A 26,388-nucleotide genomic window follows, 5' to 3' on the forward strand; every position below is an offset into this window, starting at 1 on the left:
AGTGAGAGTTCAGTCTGATTGTCGTCAATGTCCCATTCTTGAGATATTTTCGTCGTTAGTGTACTTTGCTGTTGGTGAAAATGCAACAGCTTTTTCTTATTGGTATCTTTGACATGTTTGATTTACTATCTCATTTAGGTATATGACACATTTTTCATAAATTATTTGTGCCATTAATGTACTGTGTTATTGCTTATATAAAACTTTTTCTTATTCATTTTTGTCGAAGAAGTACCCTACCTCTCTCTATAGCGTATATGCCCTATTTGCTTCTCGTCTCATTCACCATTTCTGTTGTGATGTTACCGTCTCGTTGATGTCAAGACATGTGTACATGTATGTCACTTTGTTTATACTGTTGTTAATATACAAATACTTTCTGATTGTCGAAAATTGCATTTTTTTTTAATTTTGAGTTTTTGGAGTATCATGCCATACGGCATACGGGTTCAGAACATCTTTTTTATAATTTATTGCACTCGATACTATCCGTTTACGTCTATTCAACGTGTATTTTTTTCTATAATTGCATTAATTAATTCTGTTCTAATCAGCTGTTACTTTTATTTGTCTCTATTTCAAAACCATTCTATTCTCTTGTTTGTTAAATGGTTTTCGTCTGAAAAAAATGTCTGATATTGGAATATTGTACCACTGGTCGTTAAGCAACAAACAATCATTTATTGACGTAAATGCCAATTTGTTTGATTTTTGTGTGTCTAAAAATTACATGAAACATCTGTTATATTATTTCTTTCATTAAAGAACCATGACGGATGCCTCTGTTTGCGGCTGTTTCTCGATGCATTGATGACCCATTGGTTTCCTTCGGCTATTGTCTGCTCTGTGGTCGGGTTGTTGGTTGACACATTCCCCATTTTATCACTGATTTATATTATACATCCTATTCTAGGATATGTCTCGTTAACCATTTTCCCATTATTTTTTTTAATTTGTTTAGTTTAAAAATATTTATTTATAGTGGATTGGGAAACAAGTTTTGCAACTTTTATTAATCCCTCTCCACTTTGCGCTTTTGTTGGAGTTGTTTCATTGAAATAAATAACATTTAGTACTTGTGTCGTCAATGTATTTTATTTGCCTTTTTATTATCTGCGTCTTAAATGTATAGTCTCCTTGACGTATATTCCATACCTATTTATTGTCTTCGTCGTAAGAATATAGTCTCATTGACGTATATTGCACATCTTCTTTTTTATCTGCATCATAAGGCTATTGTTTTATTGACATATATACCACATCTTATTATCATATGCGTCGAGAGGGTATAGTGTCATTGACGTATATTCCACATTTTTTCTATAAACTGCGTTCTAAGGATAAAGTCTTATTGACGTACAATTTCACCTATTTTATTAACTGCGTCGTAAGAGTATAGTCTCATTGACGTATATTCATAATCTTTTTATTATCTGCGTCGTAAGGATATTTAGTCTCATTGACGTATATTCTACATCTTTTTAATATCTACGGCGAAAGGGTATAGTCTCATTGACGTAAATTCAACATCTTCTTATTAACTGTGTCATAACGGTATAGTCTTATTGCCGTATAGCACACATCTTTTTATTATCTGTGTCGTAAGGGTATAGTCTTATTGACGTATCTTCCTAATCTTTTTATTATCTGTGACGAAAGCGTATAGTTGTATTGACGTATTATCCACATATTTTTTTTTACCTGCGTCGTAAGAGGTAATTCATTGCCGTCTATTCCACATCTTTTCATTATCAGCGTTATAAGAATATAGAATCATAAACGTATGTTCCACATATTGTTTTTTATCTGCGACGTAAGGGTACAGTCTCATTGACGTATATTCCAAATATTTCTATTATCTGTGTCATAAGGGTATAGTCGCATTGATGTATATTCCACATATTTTTGTTATCTCCATCGTAAGGGTATAGTCTCCACGAAGTGTATTCCACTTCTTTTTTATTATCTGCCTTGCTTGTAAGGGTACATAATGTTTAGTCTCATTGACGTATATTCTTCATATTTTTATCCTCTGCGTCGTAAGGGTATAGTCTTCTTGACGAATATATAACACATCTTTTTATTATCTGCGTCGTAAAGGTATTCTTATTGACGTATATCCCATATCTTTTTATTATCTGCGTCGTAAGGTTTCATTGCCGTATATTCCACATCTTTTGATTATGTGCGTCATAAGGGTAAGGTCTTATTGACATATATTCCACATTTTTTTTTATTATCGGCGTCGTAAGATTAGTCCTATTAACGTATATTCACATCTTTTTAGTTTGTGCTTCGTAAAGGTATAAACTCATTGACGTATATTTCACAACTTCTTTTTTTTAGCTGCGTCGTAATGGTATAGTCTTATTGATGATATTCCTCATTTTTTTATTATCTGCGTCGCAAGTGTAGTCTCATTGACGTATATTCCACAGATTTTTATTATCTGCGTCGTAAGGATATGGTCTAATTGACGTATATTTCATCTGCATTGAAAGGGTACATGCATAGTATCATTGACATATATTTCACATCTTTTTTATCTGCGTCGTAAAGGTATAGTCTCATTGACGTATATTCCACATCTGAGTATTGTATACGGGCAACAATCAAATTCGAATTTTAATTGAAACGTCCCAAGAATTCGTTCTAAAGCATGTACATGGAAAACCATTTATGACAATAGATACATGAAGATATGGTACGAGTGCAAATGAGACAACACGGAACATTTACTATCATTGAACAGCAAGGTTTAAGAGGCCCCATACATTACTAGTATAACACCATTCAAATGGGAAAACCAACCGTCTAATCTATATGAAAACGAGAAATGTGTATGAACTACGTCAACAATCATAAAATTTTGAACATCAGATTCCTGACTTAGGACAGGCACAAACACAATAACATATCAATTGAAATGGCTAATCAATCACAAGACATATTTACACAAGTGGACATACACTGAACGAATACATTTGATCTATGACAAACCTTATGTTTGTCGTTTCGCAAATGTTGCGACTTCTAACAAGATGCTCTGCAAGTGGAAGTTGATCAAGAACAATAACGTCCTTTGCTAAACGAATAGAAAAAAGGGGTGGGGTTAAACATATTTATGAGATCTCAACCCTCCCCCTATACCTCTAGTCTACTGGGATGAAAGAAGCACATGGATTGAAATACGAAGAGAAAAAAGGGGCGGGGTTAAACATGTTTATGAGATCTCAACCCTCCCCCTATACCTCTAGTCTACTTGGATGAAAGAACACATGGACTGGAATACGAATAGAAAAAAGGGACGGGGTTAAACATGTTTATGGGATCTCAATCCTCCACCTATACCTCTAGTCTACTGGGATGTAAGAAGCACATGGATTGGAATACGAATAGAAAAAAGGATGGGGTTAAATATGTTTATGAGATTTCAACCCTCCCCCTATACCTATAGTCTACTGGGATGTAAGGAACACATGGATTAGAATACGAATAAAAAAAAAGGGCGGGGTTAAACATGTTTTTCAGATCTCAACCCTTCCCCTATACCTGTAGTCTACTTGGATGAAAGAACACATGGATTGGAATACGAATAGAAACAAGAACGTGTCCAAAGTACACGGATGTCCCACTCGCATTATCATTTTCCATGTTCAATGGACCGTGAAATTGGATAAAAAATCTAATTTGGCCTTAAAAGTAAATAGATTAACCAAAAGGGAACATGTGTACTAAGTTTCAAGTTGATTGGGCTCTAACTTCATCGAAAACTACCTTGACCAAAAACTTGAACTTGAAATCACACTCTTAATTTCTATGTTCAGTGGACCATGAAAATGGGGTCAAAAGTCTAATTTGGTTTTAAAATAAGAAAGATCATATCATAAGGAACATGTGTACTAAGTTTCAAGTTGATTGGACTTCAGCTTCATCAAAAACTACCTTGCCCATAAACTTTAACCTGAAACTCGCACTTTTAATTTCTATATTCAGTGGACCATGAAAATGGGGTCAAAAGTTTAATTTCGTTTTAAAATAAGAAAGATCATATCATAAGGAACATGTGTACTAAGTTTCAAGTTGATTGGACTTCAGCTTCATCAAAAACTACCTTGACCAAAAACTTTAACCTGAAGTGTGACGAACGGACGGAAGGACGAACAGACGGAAGTACGCACAGACCGGAAAACATAATGCCCCTCTACTATCGTAGGTGGGGCATAAAAAAGGGCGGGGTTAAACATGTTTATAAGATTTCAACCCTCCCCCTATACCTCTAGTCTACTTGGTTGAAAGAACACATGGATTGGAATACGAATAGAAAAAGGGGCGGGGTTAAACATGTTTATGAGATATCAACCCTCCCCCTATAACCTCTAGTCTACTGGGATGTAAGGAACACATGGATTGGAATACGAATAGAAAAAAAGGGCGGGGTTAAACATGTTTATGAGATCTCAACCCTTCCCCTATACCTCTAGTCTACTTGGATGAAAGAACACATGGATTGGAATACGAATAGAAACAAGAACGTGTCCAAAGTACACGGATGCCCCACTCGCATTATCATTTTCCATGTTCAATGGACCGTGAAATTGGATATAAAATCTAATTTGGACTTAAGAGTAAATAGATTAACCAAAAGGGAACATGTGTACTAAGTTTCAAGTTGATTGGGCTCTAACTTCATCGAAAACTACCTTGACCAAAAACTTGAACTTGAAATCACACTCTTAATTTCTATGTTCAGTGGACCATGAAAATGGGGTCAAAAGTCTAATTTGGTTTTAAAATAAGAAAGATCATATCATAAGGAACATGTGTACTAAGTTTCAAGTTGATTGGACTTCAGCTTCATCAAAAACTACCTTGCCCATAAACTTTAACCTGAAACTCGCACTTTTAATTTCTATATTCAGTGGACCATGAAAATGGGGTCAAAAGTTTAATTTCGTTTTAAAATAAGAAAGATCATATCATAAGGAACATGTGTACTAAGTTTCATCACTCTAGTTTACTTGGATGAAAGAACACATGGATTGGAATACGAATATAAAAAGGGGCGGAGTTAAACATGTTTATGAGATCTCAACCCTCCTCCTATACCTTTAGTCTACTGGGATGTAAGGAAAGATGGATTGGAATACGAATAGAAAAAAGGGAGTATCAGTCAATGAGACAGCAATCCAACAACACAATCATGTGTTTAATGTGTTCCGATGGTATAAATTTCCTTCATATGCATATACAATGCCCTTTTTTTGGAAACAATAAATTACAAGGACATACATATGGCTTAAACTAAAATATCCCCCTAAAGCAATTTTTATGTAGTTTTAAAAGACATGAAGAAATATAACTTGATTTTTCTTTCTCCAGGTAACAAACATCAAATAGACGTTAACTGAACACATAAAAGGCACCAGTCAATGACACAGAAACCCAACGATACAATTCAAATTGTCATGTGTTCCAATTTTATTTACCATCTACACATATGCATCCATAATAAGGATTTTATTTATTTTCAGACAAAGAATGACTGAGGACATACATATGGCTACAAATAAATTGTCCTCTTAAACAATTTTTATGTAGTTTTGAAAAAAATATTATGAACTATAAATTGCCGCATTTAGATGTTTCAGTCAAAGAACAAGTGGAATTTAATAAAATAACATTACGTCTTTGTGACATTTTCTGAATTTCCATCTAAAGTTGATCACACAAAAAGTACATAACAAAACTTGTTACTATTGTCTTCAATCTAAATACGGAATACAACTGTGCAGATCATGACAAGCAATTAAGTTAAACTAATAGTAAAGAAAAATAAGAATTTAGATTGATAGTAAAGACAACAAAAATTGATATATTTTTTTGAAATGACAAAATACACAAATAGATCCGAGTACGAATACACTCAATGTCTGAAAGAATTATTCGGGGTTATCTATTTTATTTCTTGTTTACGTCAAAAAGAAATGTTTTTGCGTCAACGTCATTATTAACAATCAGAATATTTTCTTTTTTGTCAAAATAAATTCCACACGGCCTATCCAATCCATCTGATTCAGTAAGAAGTTCTCTATGATGTTTACCATCATCAGATACAACTATAACAGTGGATATCCATTCATTAGTCACATAAACATTCCCCTCCTTATCTGTTGTCACACGACGTAAATCTTGATATTCATCCTTTTCAAACTTCCACATTACTTCTCCATTTAACGAGCAGCAGTATATTGATGTAGTGTCTATACAAATCAACCTGTTTCTGTCTACTGTAATGTCGCCGATACCGTATGTAGGTACCGGTATAGTACGTATTACTTTACCTGTCAGGTCCATCACATGTATTTTTCTCATAGCAATCACAACGTACAGGTTATTATCATTATATGATATTCCGTCACAGCGGTCACCTCTGGTGTTGATTGTACTGGTGACAGAACGTGTAGACATATTTATTATCTGTATGGTTTTGAAATATGTACCGGATACTGCTACAGTGTTACTTTCTACTTCTGATATATAAAATGGTGCATAGGACAGAGGAATGTGATGGATATCAGTACCATCTGAATTACAAATAATAAGTCGGTTATTATGATAGTCGGTAAACACTAATGTATTACCTATTTTGATACAGCTAGAAATGTACTGACTTTCATTCGTTGACTTTTTAATATTTATCTGTTGACGCAAAGTGACAGAAACAGGCAGGTTGGTTTCGACAGATATTTGATCTCGGGCGAAATCTTTCTCTTTGTCTGATTCATTTTCTAAAATAATAACGTATTATTTTTGTTATTTCAACAATCGATAACCTTATTTATTATGCAGTTAACAAAACTTTACCACTGAAAGGGATTACATGATAACAAAAATGAATATGCATACTATATTGTGTTTAAATAACTATTTTTCCTAAAATTTTGAAGATTTATTTGAACAATTGTCACTTTGAACTCGTACACGGTGTCTAAACCACACCGGTAAAATTTGTTCGGACTCCATGGTATCTAACATCCGGCACAATGACGGAACATTAATAGACAGAAGATAGGTTTCTCCTTATTTTCTTTTTTTTTATGATATCGAAGAATATGTATACATTTACAACTATTTTCTATTGTGATATGCAATATTTTCTACAATCGTTCTATATTAACGGAGAAATAAGTAAAAATGCACGTCAAAATGACGAATTGAGTGACCTTGTCTCGAAATTGTTTAATTTCTCGTTAAATTGTTCAAATTGTTCGGAAAGAAAGGTACGGGAAGATAGATACTGATACGGAGATTGCAAAACTTGTCATTATGAACATCTCAATACTTGTATTTCTGAGTATGGAACGAAAGTAATAGGTCATGTCAAAATGGAACTGGCTGGTTTGGTCAATGTTCATCACCCGGTTTTGTCATATATTTCACAATTCATAACCCGGTTTGGTCAAATAAAAAAAAATCATAAAAACATTACATTATTATTGGTAATTTATCGTCAGTGTTAAAAAGGATGTTTGTGGGTCGTTGGAAAACAATTTCTTTCACAGGACAACGGCTTATTATTGATATGATCAGTCTCAGGTTCAAATAAGTAATAAGCAAACACTAGAATTCGTATTCGTATAGAACACAAGTAATTTTAATTCTACTTTGCATACACAAATTTTTAACAGCAGAATAAATAGAAATGAAAGTTATAACGCAAATTGAGCTTAAAGCTCTCAAATATGCGTTTTCTATATGAATTACAGAAAATATGTTTTAACTTGAAATAAGACGTCTCCTAGATTTATCATTTATCATTTATCTTCAGTGGCGGATCTAGAAATTTTCATAAGAGGGGGCCCACTGACTGCCTAAAAGGGGGGGGGGGGATTCCATCACGTTTCAGTGATTCCCTATATAACTAACAAAAATTTTTCAGAATAAGGGGAGGGGGCTGGCACCCTGCCCCCCCCCCTAGATCCGCCTCTGATCTTATAAAGTGTGTACCGAATTAAAATATTGTAAGAAATAAGAAAACAGGGACATCCGCGAAATCGGATTATGTGAGTTTGATTATGTTTATTATAAACATTCTCATTGACATTTTTAAACAAGCGAGACAAGTGATTCGAATTCATAGCGTTTTGGACTATTTGTATAAAGCTGCATATGTCAAAAGTTAGAAGATTTGACTGAAACATATACAGTATAGAACACAGATCTATCGATTTTTTTCCCCTATTTGCCATATGTCCATTGCCCTTGCCCTTGACTTCATTTCTATATTAATTTTCCTTTGGCCATGCACATGACGATTCATGTGACCGTGAACTTATTCCCTCCATTGATTGGTAAATGTTTTAAGGGTTTTGTGTTGTTGGTTTTAATAATTAAAATGTGTTCATGTCTGTCTGGCAGGATTCATTAGACCGCGACTTAATTAGTTCCATAAACAATCGGTTAAGTTTCTGTAACCATTTTTTTATTATCTTACAGATCTTGTAATAAATTGAATTGCGATCATTTAAGCATTTGTGACATGTCACTGCGTACACTTAAATATAAATAATATGTCTCATTTTTTTTATTGAAAAAAAAAACGCCAGTGAAGTTGTTTGCTATGTCCGATCAAGTTATCTCGTTCTTGAAATTTGAAATGTTCAGTTGTTACACTTTTTTTTAATTCAAGAACGGTGTAATTGTGTTTGGAATTCTTGGTTGTTTTTAGCTTACTTGACCCAACAGGAAACGTATTTTTTTTCATCACTTGGCAGCGGTCGACCGTCGTTTATTATCTTTCAATACAATTTTTTACATAAATTTTCACATCTAAAATTACTAGGCTGCTTTTTAACAAACCTTATCTAAAATCATATGTCTTTTTTTAATTATAATAAGGGTATCTAGTTTTAAAAAGTTTACTGTGACCCCGCTTGTCAACCAAGATGACCGGGGCATGCAATAATAAACAAAGGGGGGCATGCAAGTGCATGATGTCAATTATTTAAAAACAGCCCTAGACATAGCAAATTCAATGATTATCTTCAAAATGTTGAGCTCTACCATTTGTCCATTTACTATAAAATTATCACATTAGTTTTTCTATCTATTATTTTCAAACATATAAAAGTCATATAGCAAACATGAATAAGGTAGTCAAGATATACAAATAAATCGCCTTCGCCGATATCCTTATAAAACTGATTGACCTTTAATTAGCAGTTTTTTTTTCATTTCATTGCGTTTTTACACGCCCGTCACAATTTTGACAGGCTGTAATATTGTTCACATCCTTCCAACCGTCTGTCCTTCCTTCCATCCGTCCGTTCCTCCATCTATCAGTCATTATGTCCGTCCGTCCATCTATCCGTCTATCCTTCTGTCCAGCGTAAACATATCGCATCGTAACTTGGGCTTATCCAGTTTTCGTGAAACTTAACAAAGTGATTTCTTGTAATGGTCAAACGATCTGTAAACCTTTTAGTGAAAATAAAATTAAATCTTTTTTAGTTACAGGACTTTGTAAGTAAAACAGGAGTGTGTTTTTATTATTGTATCAAACTTTATACACTTCCTAGTAATATACATCTTAACTTCTGAATACTTGTTGGTGATGTTTTAAATTTTGTTTATTCAGCGTTATTTAGTTGGGGTTTTTTTTGGTTAAAAAGGTGGGCACATATTGCGATGTATCTCAAAACCTATAAAACAAAAATATCATAATGTTATAAAATAATTAGATATCAGTTTTTGTTATTCAGTATTTATATTCCATTTAAAATTAGTTTGAAGATCAGTGAAATAACGGATACACCTTTCATTAGGAAAATGTGTATTACTATAATTACCTATGTCCGAAAGTGCCCGTTTAAAATAGATTTAAACACGCCAAGTTTACTTTACAATAAATATATATTTAAATTCTGTCAAAAGAAAATGTTCAGATCCGTGTTAACGTTGCTTTTCAAAAATTGTTGGTTTTAAAAGAATATAAAAAACCGGGTGATATATATAGACGAAACCGGGTGATTGTGTAGTAAACAACAATGACAAAACCGGTGTATTTTAATTTGACATGACCCATTTCTTTTGTTCCATACATAGAAATACAAGTATTGAGATGCTCATAATGACTAGTTTTTCAATCTCCGTGTCAATATCTATCTTCCCGTACCTTTCTTTCCGTACAATGTGAACAATTTAACGAGAAATTAAACAGTTTCGAGGCAAGTGTGAACGTGGAAAAAGTCGGACTAATTTATGTATTTCTCATTTCGGACATTTAGACTTGTTTCTTGTATTATTTATAGTATTTGTTAAATCTTTCAGACAATTTTATTCTAATTCAACAGACAATGTTCTCTGATTTGCATTCCTGAAGATCTTTCATCTGCGTCACTTTTTAATCTAAAACTGTGTAAAAACCTATTCATGAAATTGCGTTAATTTATGTTACACAACTATTTCATTTCATAATTATTTTAATCCATTAATGTCGTACATAGACAATTCTTTTCAATATCTGTTTTATCAGTTCTTGTCCAGGTAATATATGATCACAATGACATTAATCCGTTTTTCAATTACGGTCCATTGTTACTTAAAGTGTTAAACTTATGTTTGTAAAATTTGTCAACTTTATTATTATGTAATCTTAATTCTTTGGCAACCTGTTAACATTGTCTATCTTTATAATGTTTCGACTGAAGTTACTTCTTCAGTCGGAGTCAGCCTTTTGAACTGACATCATCCGTTCAATAAAGTGAAAATAAAATCCATACTGAAAGTCTTCGTTTGTATTCGCTCTACCAGTCTGTGAGTTAGTTCCGCCAGTGGATTTATGTTCAATAGGCAGGGGATCAGTCTTCGGTCACTGTCATTCGTTTCGGCATCTTCGCCAGTTTCAGAAACAGAACCTGTTGCACGGTAACAAACATTCCAGTAACACCATCGTTGTCACACAAGGTTCAATTCGTCATTTTGACTTATTTCGCCGTTAATAAAGAACGGTTGTAGAAAATATTGCATATTAAAATAGAAAATAGTTGTATATGTATATATATTCTTCGATGTCATCTTTCTTCTGTCTATTGATAAAATTGAGAATGGAAATGGGGAATGTGTCAAAGAGACAACAACCCGACCAAATACAAAAACAACAGCACAAGGTCACCAACGGGTCTTCAATGTAGCGAGAAATTCCCGCACCCGGAGGCGTCCTTCAGCTGGCCCCTAAACAAATATATACTAGTTCAGTGATAATGAACGCCATACTAATTTCCAAATTGTACACAAGAAACTAAAATTAAAATAATACAAAATAAATAAAATAATATCTCACTTTACCCCCAGTTTTTGGTTGGGTTTGTGTATCTTTGTCTTTAGTTTAGTTTTCTATGTTTTGTCTTATTTGTCTGTTTGTCCTTTTATTTTTAGCCATGGCGTTGTCAATTTGTTTTCTGTCTATGTATTTGATTCTCCCTTAGGTGTCTTTCGTCCCTCTTTAACAGTAAATGCATTGTAAAAGTATTCTTAATTTGTTTCCGTCGTGCAAATAAAAGAAAGCTTTTCTGCTTAATGTAAAGCAAACAACAACTATTCAGTCGATCTACAGAAAATATGCCTGCGGATTTAGGTGGCCGATACTTGTTTCATTTCAAAATATTTTTATTGAATAAAACTATGTTTTTGAATAAGAGGGAATGTAAAGACGCATCTTAGCACATGGTGTGTTAGTTACAAACTTTTACAGTTTCAAAAGTTATGGAATGGAACCTCCTAGGGAAATCCTTACAGACCTCTACATTTAAGAACCAAGGGTTCCGCCTTCATGGCTTTGGCGTAGGAAGGTGCGATGTACAAATACACATCCACGTAGGGACGTTAAATATAATGTAGGGTAGAGACATGTTTTTTGCACCTTTGCATTGCAATGTGTTATGGTTTCCGATATAAAACAAAAGTTGTTGACCCTATTTATCGTTTTTTTTTTATTTAAGGGCTATGAAAATACAATATCCTTCATACCAGTCGAATATTAATTTGATTCACAATTATAATCTTTGATCTTTTTTTTTCAATAAACCAATCGTTGTCGTCGACTCTAATGTTATTTGAAACTTTTAACAAGACTTTCAGATAAACATTCTCTGATCGTTGAGATTCCTTCAATCTACTCTTTGTGTGGTCAGTATGTGGCCTGTTGCAGGGCCTAATTTCTGTCCATATCCATTAAATGCACACCGCACGTTTGATAATAGTCAATGCGTCCCACAACCAATCATTATTACTTAATCTAAAGTGTGCAAGATTAAATCTATTTAATTCAGAATTCGGAATGGTGTAATATCGTTTCGTGTAGCTTGTAAAAATATTATTTTAAGGAACAAAGGAAATCTACAGTTTTCTGCTATGCATATAGATATATTGATTTTATAGTAATTGATAATTACTACTTATTAAATTGTATAAGAATTATATTGTTATTATTTCAGGGTCATATTGTTAGAATATTAACCTCAATTCTGATGAAATAAAGAACCTAAGACCTATCAACGTGTTTGTGTTTATTTCTAAAAGTAACATTGAATCTGAACACATGCCTTCATGTCTATTTGAGGTTTCAAGTATTGACATGTTATTCGCTTTTTTTGGCAAATTTTTCTTCATTCAGGGATTCTGGTATAGGTTGCTGATCTTTTATGGTCTTTTTTCAATTGATGCAATTCAGAGATTCTAGTTAGTAAAATGTTGGACTTCTTGAAATGTAATATGACATAGAGTTGGAGAACAAGTATTCCCTATATTTAACAAATATTTGAAGTTTGCTGCCTCCATCTTAGTTATAACCCCAATGGGTTACTGGTGAATAGAAATATGGGCACTAAGGTATTCTACCTACTGGCTGTACAACTCAAGCAAAGTGGAGAGTTATGTTTGCTATGCGGAATGTACAAGTGCGCATCCACATCCACTCAGAACATTCAATTCGATGCCTCATGTCGAGTGACTTCCATGTTCTCTGAACGTTGAGAACGCTTTCAAAATTGCAAAATTTCAAGGGGTTCGAAGTTGGCCTGTTTTTATCTGCTTCAGATGCACTCATTACCAATTGGCAGGAGAAATTCATTTGACCCTCATGACAAAAGGCCTCTATCACAAGACCTGCCTCTTGTATGTATTATTATATTGTCCTGAACATGCACGAAGTTTTTGTCACTTGACATTAAGCAATCAGCAATCAATGAACTTTGTCCGCTTTGAAATTTAGGGAAAAAAGTGTCTTATAAATTCTCTCCGCACATAATTAGCCCATCTTCAGTGGCACACTAACACAGTACTTTCTGCAATACTGACATCAACCCAGTGCAAGTAAATAAAAGCATCTATTTATCCTCAATACAAATTACTTGACAGTGTGTCAAAAGTGCTTATCGTTATTTTTATTCTGCAATGTCTTAGTTATGTACTAATAACTAAGAAGTATATGTGGGATATATCCACGTCAGATCAGAATTGTAGATCCTCTGTAATATGTCTCAATTGTTTGTCAAAATCCACAATATTCGTTCTTAATACCAGGCGAACACTTAAATTTGGCAATTGTGTTCTACATGTTTTGTGTGGGTCTTTATTTAAATCAATCTATCGTTGTCGCCGACTGTAATGTTATTTGTTAACTCAGATGAAATGCAATATAACTAGACTTTTAGATGAAGGCGTCTTAAATTGTGGAATTTGGAGTATTAAAAGTGCATTCAAATTTTCAACAAAAAACACGTTTTCTATTCTCATTTAAGCAGATTTAGGTAATACCTCGAAATCGAATATTCTCAATGCACGTAAATTGTTACTAACGAAAATGAATAATTCACAGATTTCTTGGAAATGATACTTGACGATAAATGTTCCTTGTATTAAAACGTTCAAAAGAAACGAACTCGGTTTAAAATCCTGAAGTTTAATATATATGAAATATGAACTACTAAGAAAGGGAAATACAAAAAAAGACCCACAATTATTATCAGTTTAATTTGTGACCATTTCTGCCAACTCTCCGCTTTCCGGGAGACAATAATAGTAGGGAGGTTGGACTATGTTGGAAAGTCTATTTTTTTATTGAAGACATTGACGTGAGTTTACTTTTAATTATAAGAATAGAGATATGGCCATTAAGTTCTGCCTGATGGTAGTACAACCCTTTCGTGATATAAGGTGTTTAGGATGAACAAGTACGCAGCAACGTCCGGTCACAATGGGCACGTTAAAATCGATGCCTCATATGGAGAGACTGCCATGCTCTCTGAACATTGAGAAACCTTAATAAAACCATTTAAGGGATTATACGGTGGACTGTAGTAAGACATAATGTCTGTCTTTTAGCATCAGTTGCAGTAGAATTTTCACCAATCTTCATTCCAAACAATTTTTTTTTAAACAGTTATTGGCATGACACGGGTTATGTTCTTCTCATATATTTTATGATAGTATGATACTAAACCCATAAAGGGAGGGATTGTGCCTGATATTCATATGATGAAGACAATCTTTCAATCAGTTTAATTGAGGTCTGGAGCTGTCATGTCAGTTAACTGCTAGTAGTCTGTTGTTATTTATGTATTATTGTCATTTTATTTACTTTCTTTTGTTACATCTTTTGACATCGGACTCGGACTTCTCTTGAACTGAATTTTAATGTGCGTATTGTTATGCGTTTACTTTTCTACATTGGCTAGAGGTATAGGGGGAGGGTTGAGATCTCATAAACATGTTTAACCCCGCCGCAATTTTGCGCCTGTCCCAAATCAGGAGCTTCTGGCCTTTGTTAGTCTTGTATGATTTTTAATTTTAGTTTCTTGTGTATAATTCGGAGTTTAGTATGACGTCAATTATCACTGTACTAGTATACATATTTTTAGGGGCCAGCTGAAGGACACCTACGGGTGTAGGAATTCTCGCTACATTGAAAAGACCACTTGTATTCTATAACAAAACAGAGGATGAATCTTAAATTTAAAAATCTAATAACTAGAATTATATAGTTTTAACCATATGATATTAAACGGTTTAATATCAGTAATTTATTTTACTTCCTTTAATGGCATTTTTTCCCTAAACTTTTACGCAAAGTGCAAAACCACTAATTAAATGTAATGGCATGTGTTAGTCTTTTATTGAAAAAAAAACAGGTTCCTTTATAAAAGAGGGACGAAAGCTCCAAAGGGACAGTAAAAACTCATAAATCTAAAACAAACTGACAACGCCATGGCTAAAATGAAAAAGACAAACAAACAGCAGCACACATGACACAACATAAAACGCAGTCTTTAGAGCTGAGGACAGGAGACTCTTAGGTATTTTTGCTTGTATACATTTTTGATTTTTCAACCCTGTATACCACCATTCCCCATGTGAAATTGAAAAATCCAATGAAGGCAAATAATCCACGATGCCTTTCAACATTCAAATGGTAGCATACGGTATACATTTATTACTTTGGGATATCATAAGGCATATTTCGTTAATAGTGACAAACAAAAAGTTAAAAACATGCTTCACAGAAGAACAAGTGGTCAGTATGCTGAAATTTTTTTTGACAACATATTTGTTGAGTTCGGAAACTTTTCCAACAAATTGTAGGCATTCCTATGGGAACAAACTGTGCCCAGAAATAGAAGGTACATTGGATATGGACAGACAGTTTGTTATGTAACCAGTCACTTACAATGAACGGACCCCTCTCAAAGTCCTTGTAAGGGTGAATAACGCGCAAAAGGGGTAATACGCTCCCTGAACGAGGCATTATATTTAACGTGCCAAGTCCGACATGTCGTTGCTTCGTACTTTTACGTCCCGCACAACCAAACGTACGCCCTAATTTGGAAAGTTCAGTCATCTCTAGGAACTACAACAAAAGGATGAAATGATGCTACTATAAAGGATTGTTAAACGCTATTCTTGGTTACATGTAAGCTGATGCATATGCAAACAATGGATATGTTTTAATTACATGTGGAATTAAAAGTTACCTTTCAGTGTAAATGAAAATAATATGAGGGTGATTAGTTCATCTTTTGGCTATTGCAGGGGAACTAATGGTTCTTATCAAATCACCTTAACGCCTCAATAAACATATGTTAATTGACCCCTTACCTAAAAAATTGATCAACCATCAACCCGACAAGAAAAGTTAGACGAATAAAACAACATACATTGTAAAAGTTAAAAACCGATCTTATAAATTATGGCTTGTATTTCTATAAAAACGAAATGTTTCTTTCTCGGGTATTTTCTCGATATTTATACGAATATTCTTAAGACAACACTTAGAAGTTATACATTTAACAGCCATTGATATATGTAATCGGTTAAAAGATAAAGATACGACTGAGAAATAAATAAGGTTTGTTATTACTTGGAAGGAGGTCTTCCGGACTCGTGCGTATGTTTGCTCTGTCATCAGGACTCTTTTTAACCTGAAAAAAAAATAAACCTTTAATTTCGTAAAAGTAAACGTAACAAAAAATGCTGACCTCCGAGGAAACTTCAAAACTGTAAGTCCCTAATCAAATGATAAAACACACCAAACTAATGGAAAACAACTGTTATGTTCGCGACTTGGTACAGGTACATTCTTAAATGTAGAAAATGGTGGATTGAACCTGGTTTAACAGGGCTAAACCTCTCTTTTGTGTGACAGTAGCATCAAATTCCATTTCATCTATAAAAATGCGTGAACAAAACAGACATAATAGGTAAAATGTTAATGTACAAAACTACGTAGTATGTACCAATAAAATACAAAAAGTAGCGCGTACATAGCACACCAGCAAAAATGAAAGATATTACAAACAACGCATTGATATAAGATAATTGTGGAGTTCAAAGTATTTTAAAATCGCAAAAAGCACACTAAGAAAATTGCATTTTAATAGAACGAAATCCAAATGACAGGATGTTTAAAAATACACAGCCACGTCATATGTACAAAAGATACACAAAACGTCACACGTACAAAGTACACAAGCAAATAAAGAAAGATTATACAAACACAATGACGGGATGTAGAAGTACCGAGCCATATGAATTGGTATTATCGTAAACGGAACAATCAGTAAACGTATTTATTTTTTTACAATAGAACAAAGACAAATAAAAGAACAATATAACACATTATGAAGATGATAAACATGATAAACAGCATCAATACACATAGTTTATACATCAAGACCATCATGTATTATTTGTGAAGTTGGTACGGAATATTTATCAACAACGTCCGATGAACTTTTGTTTAGGAAAATGACGATACGTTCTTTGGCGTACCCCGGGTTGATCAACTTTCTGCTCAGACACTGGTGACGTTTTACAAGTCTGAATAGTAGCTGCAAGCTCTGGAATATCGTTGGGAAATGTATATCCTACATGCAGGATATATTTACAAACATGATCACTGACAATTAGAATGGCAATTTTCTATAAGATTTAAAATATTGTTAAAATCTTGGTTCCGACACAGTTCTTACAACACACCCATCAAAATATATTTGACTGATCCGAAAAATAAGATAACTATATATGTTTTGTTGGATTACATGATAAACCTACAACTTGACCGATTACTCTGCTAATGGATTTATTGTCTAAAAGTATATCGTGAGTCAATACAACAACACTGCATGAAATGATGCGTTTACATAATTTGAAATAATCGTAAATTTCAGGTTTAAAATTTTCAAAACATTTATGAACAGATTAAACTACAAATTAAGTGAAATTTAGAACATCAGCTAAATTTCTGAGTTAATCTTATCTACATTTAATTTATAGGATTTAATTTTTCTAATTTACGCCAACATATATTTGATTTAAATATCTTTTTTACACTAAATTTATTAGGTCTTTCCACTTTTCTGTGGAAAGACCTATTGTTTTTCTTCTGATTATTTTTTTTTTCTGCCGCCTATTTTTGTTCTTGCGATAAATATTTGTTTCCCAACATGTCGCTTAGATATTTGGTATATAATATCGAACAGTTTATGCGCTTTTGAAATTTACCCTGCGTAACTGAATACTTTTCTTTGTAGGAGTTATCTCCCCAAACACTGTTTTCTTTGTGAGCACAACTCCTTCGCAACTGTAAAAGATTACGACAAACTTATTTTACAAAATTGATCGTTATATCCTTCGCAACCTTTGTCCTATTTTGACCAAAGCGATATGAACGCTCCAGAGTTATTTCCCCTTATGCATCTGATATAAGTGATATGCATTTCTATCTTATAAACCATAAGTGATAGAGACCTAGGATCTTTTGATTTGAGGTCCTTGGTCCAAAAAAATGAAAATAAGGTGAAGGTCAAAGGTCAAAGGTCATACTCTTATATTTGAATTTGGCTTATGTTCACCTATATCCAAAGACCGTATAAGATATCAACAAATTATTTTTACTAAATTGTTAGTTGCGACATGTCGTAAGACGTAAATTTTGATTGCAAGCGTACGTTGAATGTAAAAGGGAGTTTTCTCCCCTCTTGTATTTAAAAATATGCGTTTGGTGATATAACTCATTAACCAAATGTAATTAAGACCTATGGTCTTTTGATTTGAGGTCCTTGGTTCATGACCTTGAAATTGATCTCAAGGTAATAGCTTAATTTGACGTTCTAGTTTTTGACCTTTGCTTTTATTCTATATTTATACATGATAAAGCAATGAAACTTTTGGAAAAAGGTATCAAACCATTTAACCCCGAAAAAAACAACCGGAAGTGACATTTTGTAAACCGGAAGTGACCTTTTGTAAACCGGAAGTAGCCATTTTTTGTACTTTATTAATATAAAAGTATATAGAACCAGATATTTTTGGAATCAGTGTCAAGTCAATATTCAAATATAATCGAAAGTAACATTTTTCAAACCGGAAGTAACAAATTATCTCCCTTATTTAAAAAAATGTAGATATTTTTGGCATCAGCGAACTAGAAGCTATCATTTGACGATTGAAATGACATTTTAAACTTAGTTTCAAAATTTTCATATCAAAATATATTGTTTTGATGAAAGACCTTCAATTGTTCTCTGAACAATTGGTTTTTGTCGAGCCTTCGACTTTAGTCGAAAAAGCGAGACTAAGCGATCCTACATTCCGTCGGCGTCGGCGTCGTCGGCGGCGTCAACAAATATTCACTCTGTGGTTAAAGTTTTTGAAATTTTAATAACTTTCTTAAACTATACTGGATTTCTACCAAACTTTGACAGAAGCTTGTTTATGATCATAAGATAGTATCCAGAAGTAAATTTTGGAAAAATAAAATTATATTTTTTCCGTATTTTACTATAAATGGACTTAGTTTTTTTTGCGGGGAAACAAAACATTCACTCTGTGGTTAAAGTTTTTAGAATTTTAATAACTTTCTCCAACTATCCTGGGTTTGTACCAAACTTGGACAGAAGCTTATTTATGATCATAAGATAGTATCCAGAAGTAAATTTTTTAAAAATAAAATTCCATTTTTTCCGTATTTTACTATAAATGGACTTAGTTTTTTTTCTGCGGGGAAACAAAACATTCACTCTGTGGTAAAAGTTTTTAGAATTTTAATAACCTACTCAAACTATCCTGGGTTTGTACCAAAATTGGACAGAAGCTTGTTTATGATCATAAGATAATATCCAGAAGTAAATTTTGTAAAAATAAAATTCCATTTTTCCGTATTTTACTTATAAATGGACTTAGTTTTTTCTGCGGGGAAACATTACATTCACTCTGTGGTTAAAGTTTTTAGAATTTTAATTACTTTCTTAAACTATCCTGGGTTTGTATCAAACTTGGACAGAAGCATGTTTATGATCATAAGATAGTATCCAGAAGTAAATTTTGTAAATAAATAAATCCATTTTTTCCATATTTTACTTTTAAATGGACTTAGTTTTTCCGCGGGGAACCATTACATTCACTCTGTGGTTAAAGTTTTTAAAATTTTAATAACTTTCTTAAACTATCGGGTTTGTACCAAACTTCGACAGAAGCTTATTTATGATCATAAGATTGTATCCAGAAGTAAAGTTTGTAAAAAGATTACTCCGTTTTTTCTGTAATTTACTTTTAAATGGACTTAGATTTTCTTACAATCATTGAATAGTAACAAGAGGAATATTTTTATTGATTATTTTCCTCATTGTTGTTGAGCCTGCGATTTACAGCAAAAATAGGCGAGACACTGGGTTCCGCGGAACCCTTACAAATTTTTAATTAAGGTCTTTCCTTTTTCAAAAGGGAAAGACCTTACTGTATTTCTTCTGTTTATTAGGTCTTTCCACCTTTCCGTGGAAAGACCTATTGAATTTGTTCTGATTATTATTAGGTCTTTCCACCTTTCCGTGGAAAGACCTATTGAATTTGTTCTGATTATTATTATTATTATTATTAGGTCTTTCCACCTTTCCGTGGAAAGACCTATTGAATTTGTTCTGATTATTAGGTCTTTCCACCCTTCCGTGGAAAGACCTATTGAATTTGTTCTGATTATTATTATTAGGTCTTTCCACCTTTCCGTGGAAAGACCTATTGAATTTGTTCTGATTATTAGGTCTTTCCACCTTTCCGTGGAAAGACCTATTGAATTTGTTCTGATTATTAGGTCTTTCCACCTTTCCGTGGAAAGACCTATTGAATTTGTTCTGATTATTATTAGGTCTTTCCACCTTTCCGTGGAAAGACCTATTGTATTTGTTCTGATTATTATTATTATTATTATTATTATTTTTTTTTTTTTTTTTCTTCCGCCTAAATTTTATTCTTGCGCAGTATTGATGTTTCAAAAGATGTCGCTTAGATATTTGGAATATGATGTCGTATAGTTTATACGCTTTAAAAATTAACAACTACATAACAAAATACTTTACGTTGTAAGAGTTATCTCCCCAAACACTGTTTTTCTTGTGGCCACTACTACTTCGCAACCGTAAAGGATTACGACAAATTTGTTTTACCAAATTGCTCATTACGTCTTAAAGATTAGGGTATTCATTTGGACTGAAGCTTTACGGAGACTCCATATGAGAGTTATTCCCCCTTTTTCATTTGATTCAAGTGATATGCATTTCTAACTATTAAACCATAAGTGATAAAGACCTAGGGTCCTCAGATTTGAGGTCCTTGGTCCAAAAAAATGAAAATAAGGTCAAGGTCAAAGGTCAAGGTCATATTCTAAATTTTGATTTTGGCTTATTTTCACTTATTTTCAAATAACTTCTGACATATCGACAAATAATTTTTCATAAATTGTTAGTTGCGACATGTCCTTACTTGTATATTTTGGTTGAAAGGGTTCACAGACAATAAATGGGAATTTTTGCCCATCTTACATTTATAATAATGCGTCAAGTGATATTACTCATTAACCAAACATATTAAAGACCTAGGGTCTTTTGATTTAAGGTCCTGGGTTTGTGACCTTGAAATTGAGGTCAAGGTCATAGGTTAATAGGATGTTCTAGATTTTGACCTTTGCTTTAAATTCATATTAGTTCATCATTAAGCCATAGGAACTAACATTTTAAACTGATTTTTCATATTTCAATATCAAAATAGAACTTTACTAGTGGAAAGACCTTCAATTGTTCTCTGAACAATTGGTTTTTAATTATTATTATTATTATTTTTTTTTTTTTTCTTCCGCCTAATTTTTTTTCTTGCGTAGTATTGATGTTTCAAAAGATGTCGCTTAGATATTTGGAATATGGTATCGTATAGTTTATATGCTTTAAAATTTACAACTGCGTAACAAAATACTTTACGTTGTAAGAGTTATCTTCCCAAACACTGTTTTTCTTGTGGCCACTACTCCTTCGCAACCGTAAAAGATTACAACAAATTTATTTTACCAAATTGCTCGTTACATCTTAAAGATAAGGATATTCATTTGGACCGAAGCTTTACGGAGACTCCATATGAGAGTTATTCCCCTTTTTCATCTGATTCAAGGGAAATGCATTTCTAACTAGTAAACCATAAGTGATAGAGACCTAGGGTCTTCAGATTTGAGGTCCTTGGTCCAAAAAAATGAAAATGAGGTCAAGGTCAAAGGTCAAGGTCATATTTTAAATTTGTGATTTTGGCTTATTTTCACTTATTTTCAAATACCTTATAACATATCGACAAATAATTTTTCATAAATTGTTAGTTGCGACATGTCCTTACTTATGTATTTTGGTTGAAAGGGTGCGCAGACAATGAATGGGAGTTTTTGCCCATCTTACATTTAGATTAACGCGTAAAGTGATATTACTCATTAACCAAACATATTAAAGACCTAGGGTCTTTTGGTTTAAGGTCCTTGGTTTGTGACCTTAAAATTGAGGTCAAGGTCATAGGTTAATAGGACGTTCTAGATTTTGACCTTTGCTTTAAATTCATATTTATATATCATAAAGCCATAGGAATTAACATTTTAAACTGATTTTTCATATTTCAATATCAAAATAGATCTTTACTAGTGGAAAGACCTGCAATTGTTCTCTGAACAATTGGTTTTTAATTATTATTATTTTTTTTTTCTTCCGCCTAAATTTTGTTATTGCGTAGTATTTATGTTTCAAAAGATGTCCCTTAGATATTTGGAATATGATGTCGTATAGTTTATACGCTTTAAAAATTCACAACTGCGTAACAAAATACTTTACGTTGTAAGAGTTATCTCCCCAAACACTGTTATTCTTGTGGCCACTACTTCTTCGCAACCGTAAAAGATTACGACAAATTTATTTTACCAAATTGCTCGTTACGTCTTCAGGATTAGAATATTCAATTGGACCGAATCTATCCGGAGACTCCATATGAGAGTTATTTCCCCTTATGCATTTGATATAAGTGATATGCGTTTCTTACTGGTAAACCATCAGTGATATAGGCCTAGGGTCTTTAGATTTGAGGTCCTTGGTCCCAAAAAATGAAAATAAGGTCAAGGTCAAAGGTCAAGGTCATATTCTAAATTTTGATTTTGGTTTATTTTCATCTGATTTTCAACAACCGTGAAAGATATTGACAAATTCTTTTTACTAAATTGTGAGTTGCGACGTGTTGTAACTTATAAATTTTGGTTAGAAGGGTGCGTAAACAATAAATGAGAGTTTTCGCCCATCTTACATTTAAAATTACGCGTAAAGTGGTATTACTCATTAACCATACATATTACAGACCTAGGGTCTTTTTGTTTGAGGTCCTTGGATGGTGACCTTGAAATTGAGATCAAGGTCATAGGTTAATACGACGTTTCAGATTTTGACCTTTGCTTTAAATTCATATAAATACATCATAAAGACATAGGAACTAACATTTTAAACTGATTTTTCATATTTCAATATCAAAATAGATCTTTACTAGTGGAAAGACCTGCAATTGTTCTCTGAACAATTGGTTTTTAATTATTATTAGGTCTTTCCACCTTTCCGTGGAAAGACCTATTGAATTTGTTCTGATTATTAGGTCCTTCCACCTTTCCGTGGAAAGACCTATTGAATTTGTTCTGATTATTATTATTAGGTCTTTCCACTTTTCCGTGGAAAGACCTATTGAATTTGTTCTGATTATTAGGTCTTTCCACCTTTCCGTGGAAAGACCTATTGAATTTGTTGTGATTATTATTTTTTTTTTTTTTTTTTTTCTTCCGCCTAAATTTTTTTCTTGCGTAGTATTGATGTTTCAAAAGATGTCGCTTAGATATTTGGAATATGATGTCGTATAGTTTATATGCTATAAAAATTTACAACTGCATAACAAAATACTTTACGTTGTAAGAGTTATCTCCCCAAACACTGTTATTCTTGTGGCCACTACTCCTTCGCAACCGTAAAAGATTACGACAAATTTATTTTACCAAATTGCTTGTTGCGTCTTCAGGATGAGAATATTCCTTTGAACCGAAGCTATCCGGAGACTCCATATGAGAGTTATTTCCCCTTATGTATTTGAAATAAGTGATATGCGTTTCTTACTGGTAAACCATCAGTGATATAGGCCTAGGGTCTTAAGATTTGAGGTCTTTGGTCCAAAAATATGAAAATAAGGTCAAGGTCAAAGGTCAAGGTCATATTCTAAATTTTGATTTTGGCTTATTTTCTCTTATTTTCAACAACCATGAAAGATATTGACAAATTCTTTTTACTAAATTGTGAGGTGCGACATGTTGTAACTTATAAATTTGGGTTGGAAGGGTGCGAAAACAATAAATGAGAGTTTTCGCCCATCTTATATTTAAAATCATGCCTATAGTGATATAACTCATTAACCATACATATTTAAGACCTAAGGTCTTTTTGTTTGAGGTCCTTGGTTGGTGACCTTGAAATTGACGTCAAGGTCAAAGGTTAATAGGACGTTCCAGATTTTGACCTTTGCTATAAATTCATATTTATACATTATAAAGTCATAGGAACTGACATTTTAGATTGATTTTTAATATTTTGATAATAAAATAGATCTTTACTTGTGGAAAGACCTTCAATTGTTCTTTGAACAATTGGTTTTTAATTAGGTCTTTCCACCTTTCCGTGGAAAGACCTATTGAATTTGTTCTGATTATTATTATTAGGTCTTTCCACTTTTCCGTGGAAAGACCTATTGAATTTGTTCTGATTATTAGGTCTTTCCACTTTTCCGTGGAAAGACCTATTGAATTTGTTCTGATTATTATTTTTTTTTTTTTTCTTCCGCCTAAATTTTATTCTTGCGTAGTATTGATGTTTCAAAAGGTGTCGCTCAGATATTTGGAATATGATGTCGTATAGTTTATACGCTTTAAAAATTTACAACTGCGTAACAAAATACTTTACGTTGTAAGAGTTATCTCCCCAAACACTGTTTTTCTTGTGGCCACTACTCCTTTGCAACCGTAAAAGATTACGACAAATTTATTTTACCAAATTGCTCGTTACATCTTCAGGATTAGGATATTACTTTGAACCGAAGCTATCCGGAGACTCCATATGAGAGTTATTTCCCCTTATGCATTTGATATAAGTGATATGCGTTTCTTACTGGTAAACCATCAGTGATATAGGCCTAGGGTCTTTATATTTGAGGTCGTTGGTCCAAAAAAATGAAAATAAGGTCAAGGTCAAAGGTCAAGGTCATATTCTAAATTTTGATTTTGGCTTATTTTCTCTTATTTTCAACAACCATGAAAGATATTGACAAATTCTTTTTACTAAATTGTGAGTTGCGACATGTTGTAAGTTATAAATTTTGGTTGGAAGGGTGCGTAAACAATAAATGAGAGTTTTTGCTCATCTTATGGTTTAAATCATGCCTATAGTGATATAACTCATTAACCATACATATTACAGACCTAGGGTCTTTTTGTTTGAGGTCCTTGGTTGGTGACCTTGAAATTGAGGTCAAGGTCAAAGGTTAATAGGACGTTCTAGATTTTGACCTTTGCTTTAAATTCATATTTATACATTATAAAGTCATAGGAACTGACATCTTAGATTGATTTTTAATATTTTGATAATTAAATAGATCTTTACTTGTGGAAAGACCTTCAATTGTTCTTTGAACAATTGGTTTTTAATTATTATTTTTTTTTTTTTTTTTCTTCCGCCTAAATTTTTTTCTTGCGTAGTATTGATATTTCAAAAGATGTCGCTTAGATATTTGGAATATGATGTCGTATAGTTTATACGCTTTCAAAATTTACAACTGCGTAACAAAATACTTTACGTTGTAAGAGTTATTTCCCCTAACACTGTTTTTCTTGTGGCCACTACTTCTTCGCAACCGTAAAAGATTACGACAAATTTATTTTACCAAATTGCTCGTTACATCTTCAGGATTAGGATATTCATTTGGACCGAAGCTTTACGGAGACTCCATATGAGAGTTATTCCCCCTTTTTCATTTGATTCAAGTGATATGCATTTCTAACTAGTAAACCATAAGTGATAGAGACCTTGGGTCTTCAGATTTGAGGTCCTTGGTCCAGAAAAATGAAAATGAGGTCAAGGTCAAAGGTCAAGGTCATATTCTAAATTTTGATTTTGGCTAATTTTCACAATTTTCAAATACCTTATGACATATCGACAAATAATTTTTCATAAATTGCTAGTTGCAACATGTCCTTACTTGTATATTTTGGTTAAACGGGTACGCAGACAATAAATGGGAGTTTTTGCCCATCATACATTAAGAATTACGCGTAAAGTGATATTACTCATTAACCAAACATATTAAAGACCTAGGGTCTTTTGATTTAAGGTCCTTGGTTTGTGACCTTGAAATTGAGGTCAAGGTCATAGGTTAATAGGACGTTCGAAAATTTGACCTTCGCTTTAAATTCGTATTAATTCATCATAAAGCCATTGGAACTAACATTTAAAACTGATT

General features: G+C 33.0%; 1 protein-coding gene across 1 annotated transcript in view; it reads right to left on the reverse strand.

The window, feature by feature from the left end:
- Window positions 1-5,961: 5,961 nt before the first annotated feature.
- LOC134692619 (uncharacterized) overlaps window positions 5,962-26,388 on the reverse strand; it is a 79,112-nt gene continuing 58,685 nt past the window's right edge. The window contains exons 2-3 of the mRNA XM_063553078.1: window positions 16,418-16,478; window positions 5,962-6,791 (exon numbers count right to left, since the gene is read on the reverse strand). Of these exons, the coding sequence (XP_063409148.1) occupies window positions 5,962-6,791; window positions 16,418-16,478 (891 nt within the window). The remainder of the gene's footprint in view (window positions 6,792-16,417; window positions 16,479-26,388) is intronic.

Source organism: Mytilus trossulus, chromosome 12, assembly GCF_036588685.1.
Source record: "Mytilus trossulus isolate FHL-02 chromosome 12, PNRI_Mtr1.1.1.hap1, whole genome shotgun sequence".
In the NCBI taxonomy this organism is placed as follows: Eukaryota; Metazoa; Mollusca; class Bivalvia; order Mytilida; family Mytilidae; genus Mytilus; species Mytilus trossulus.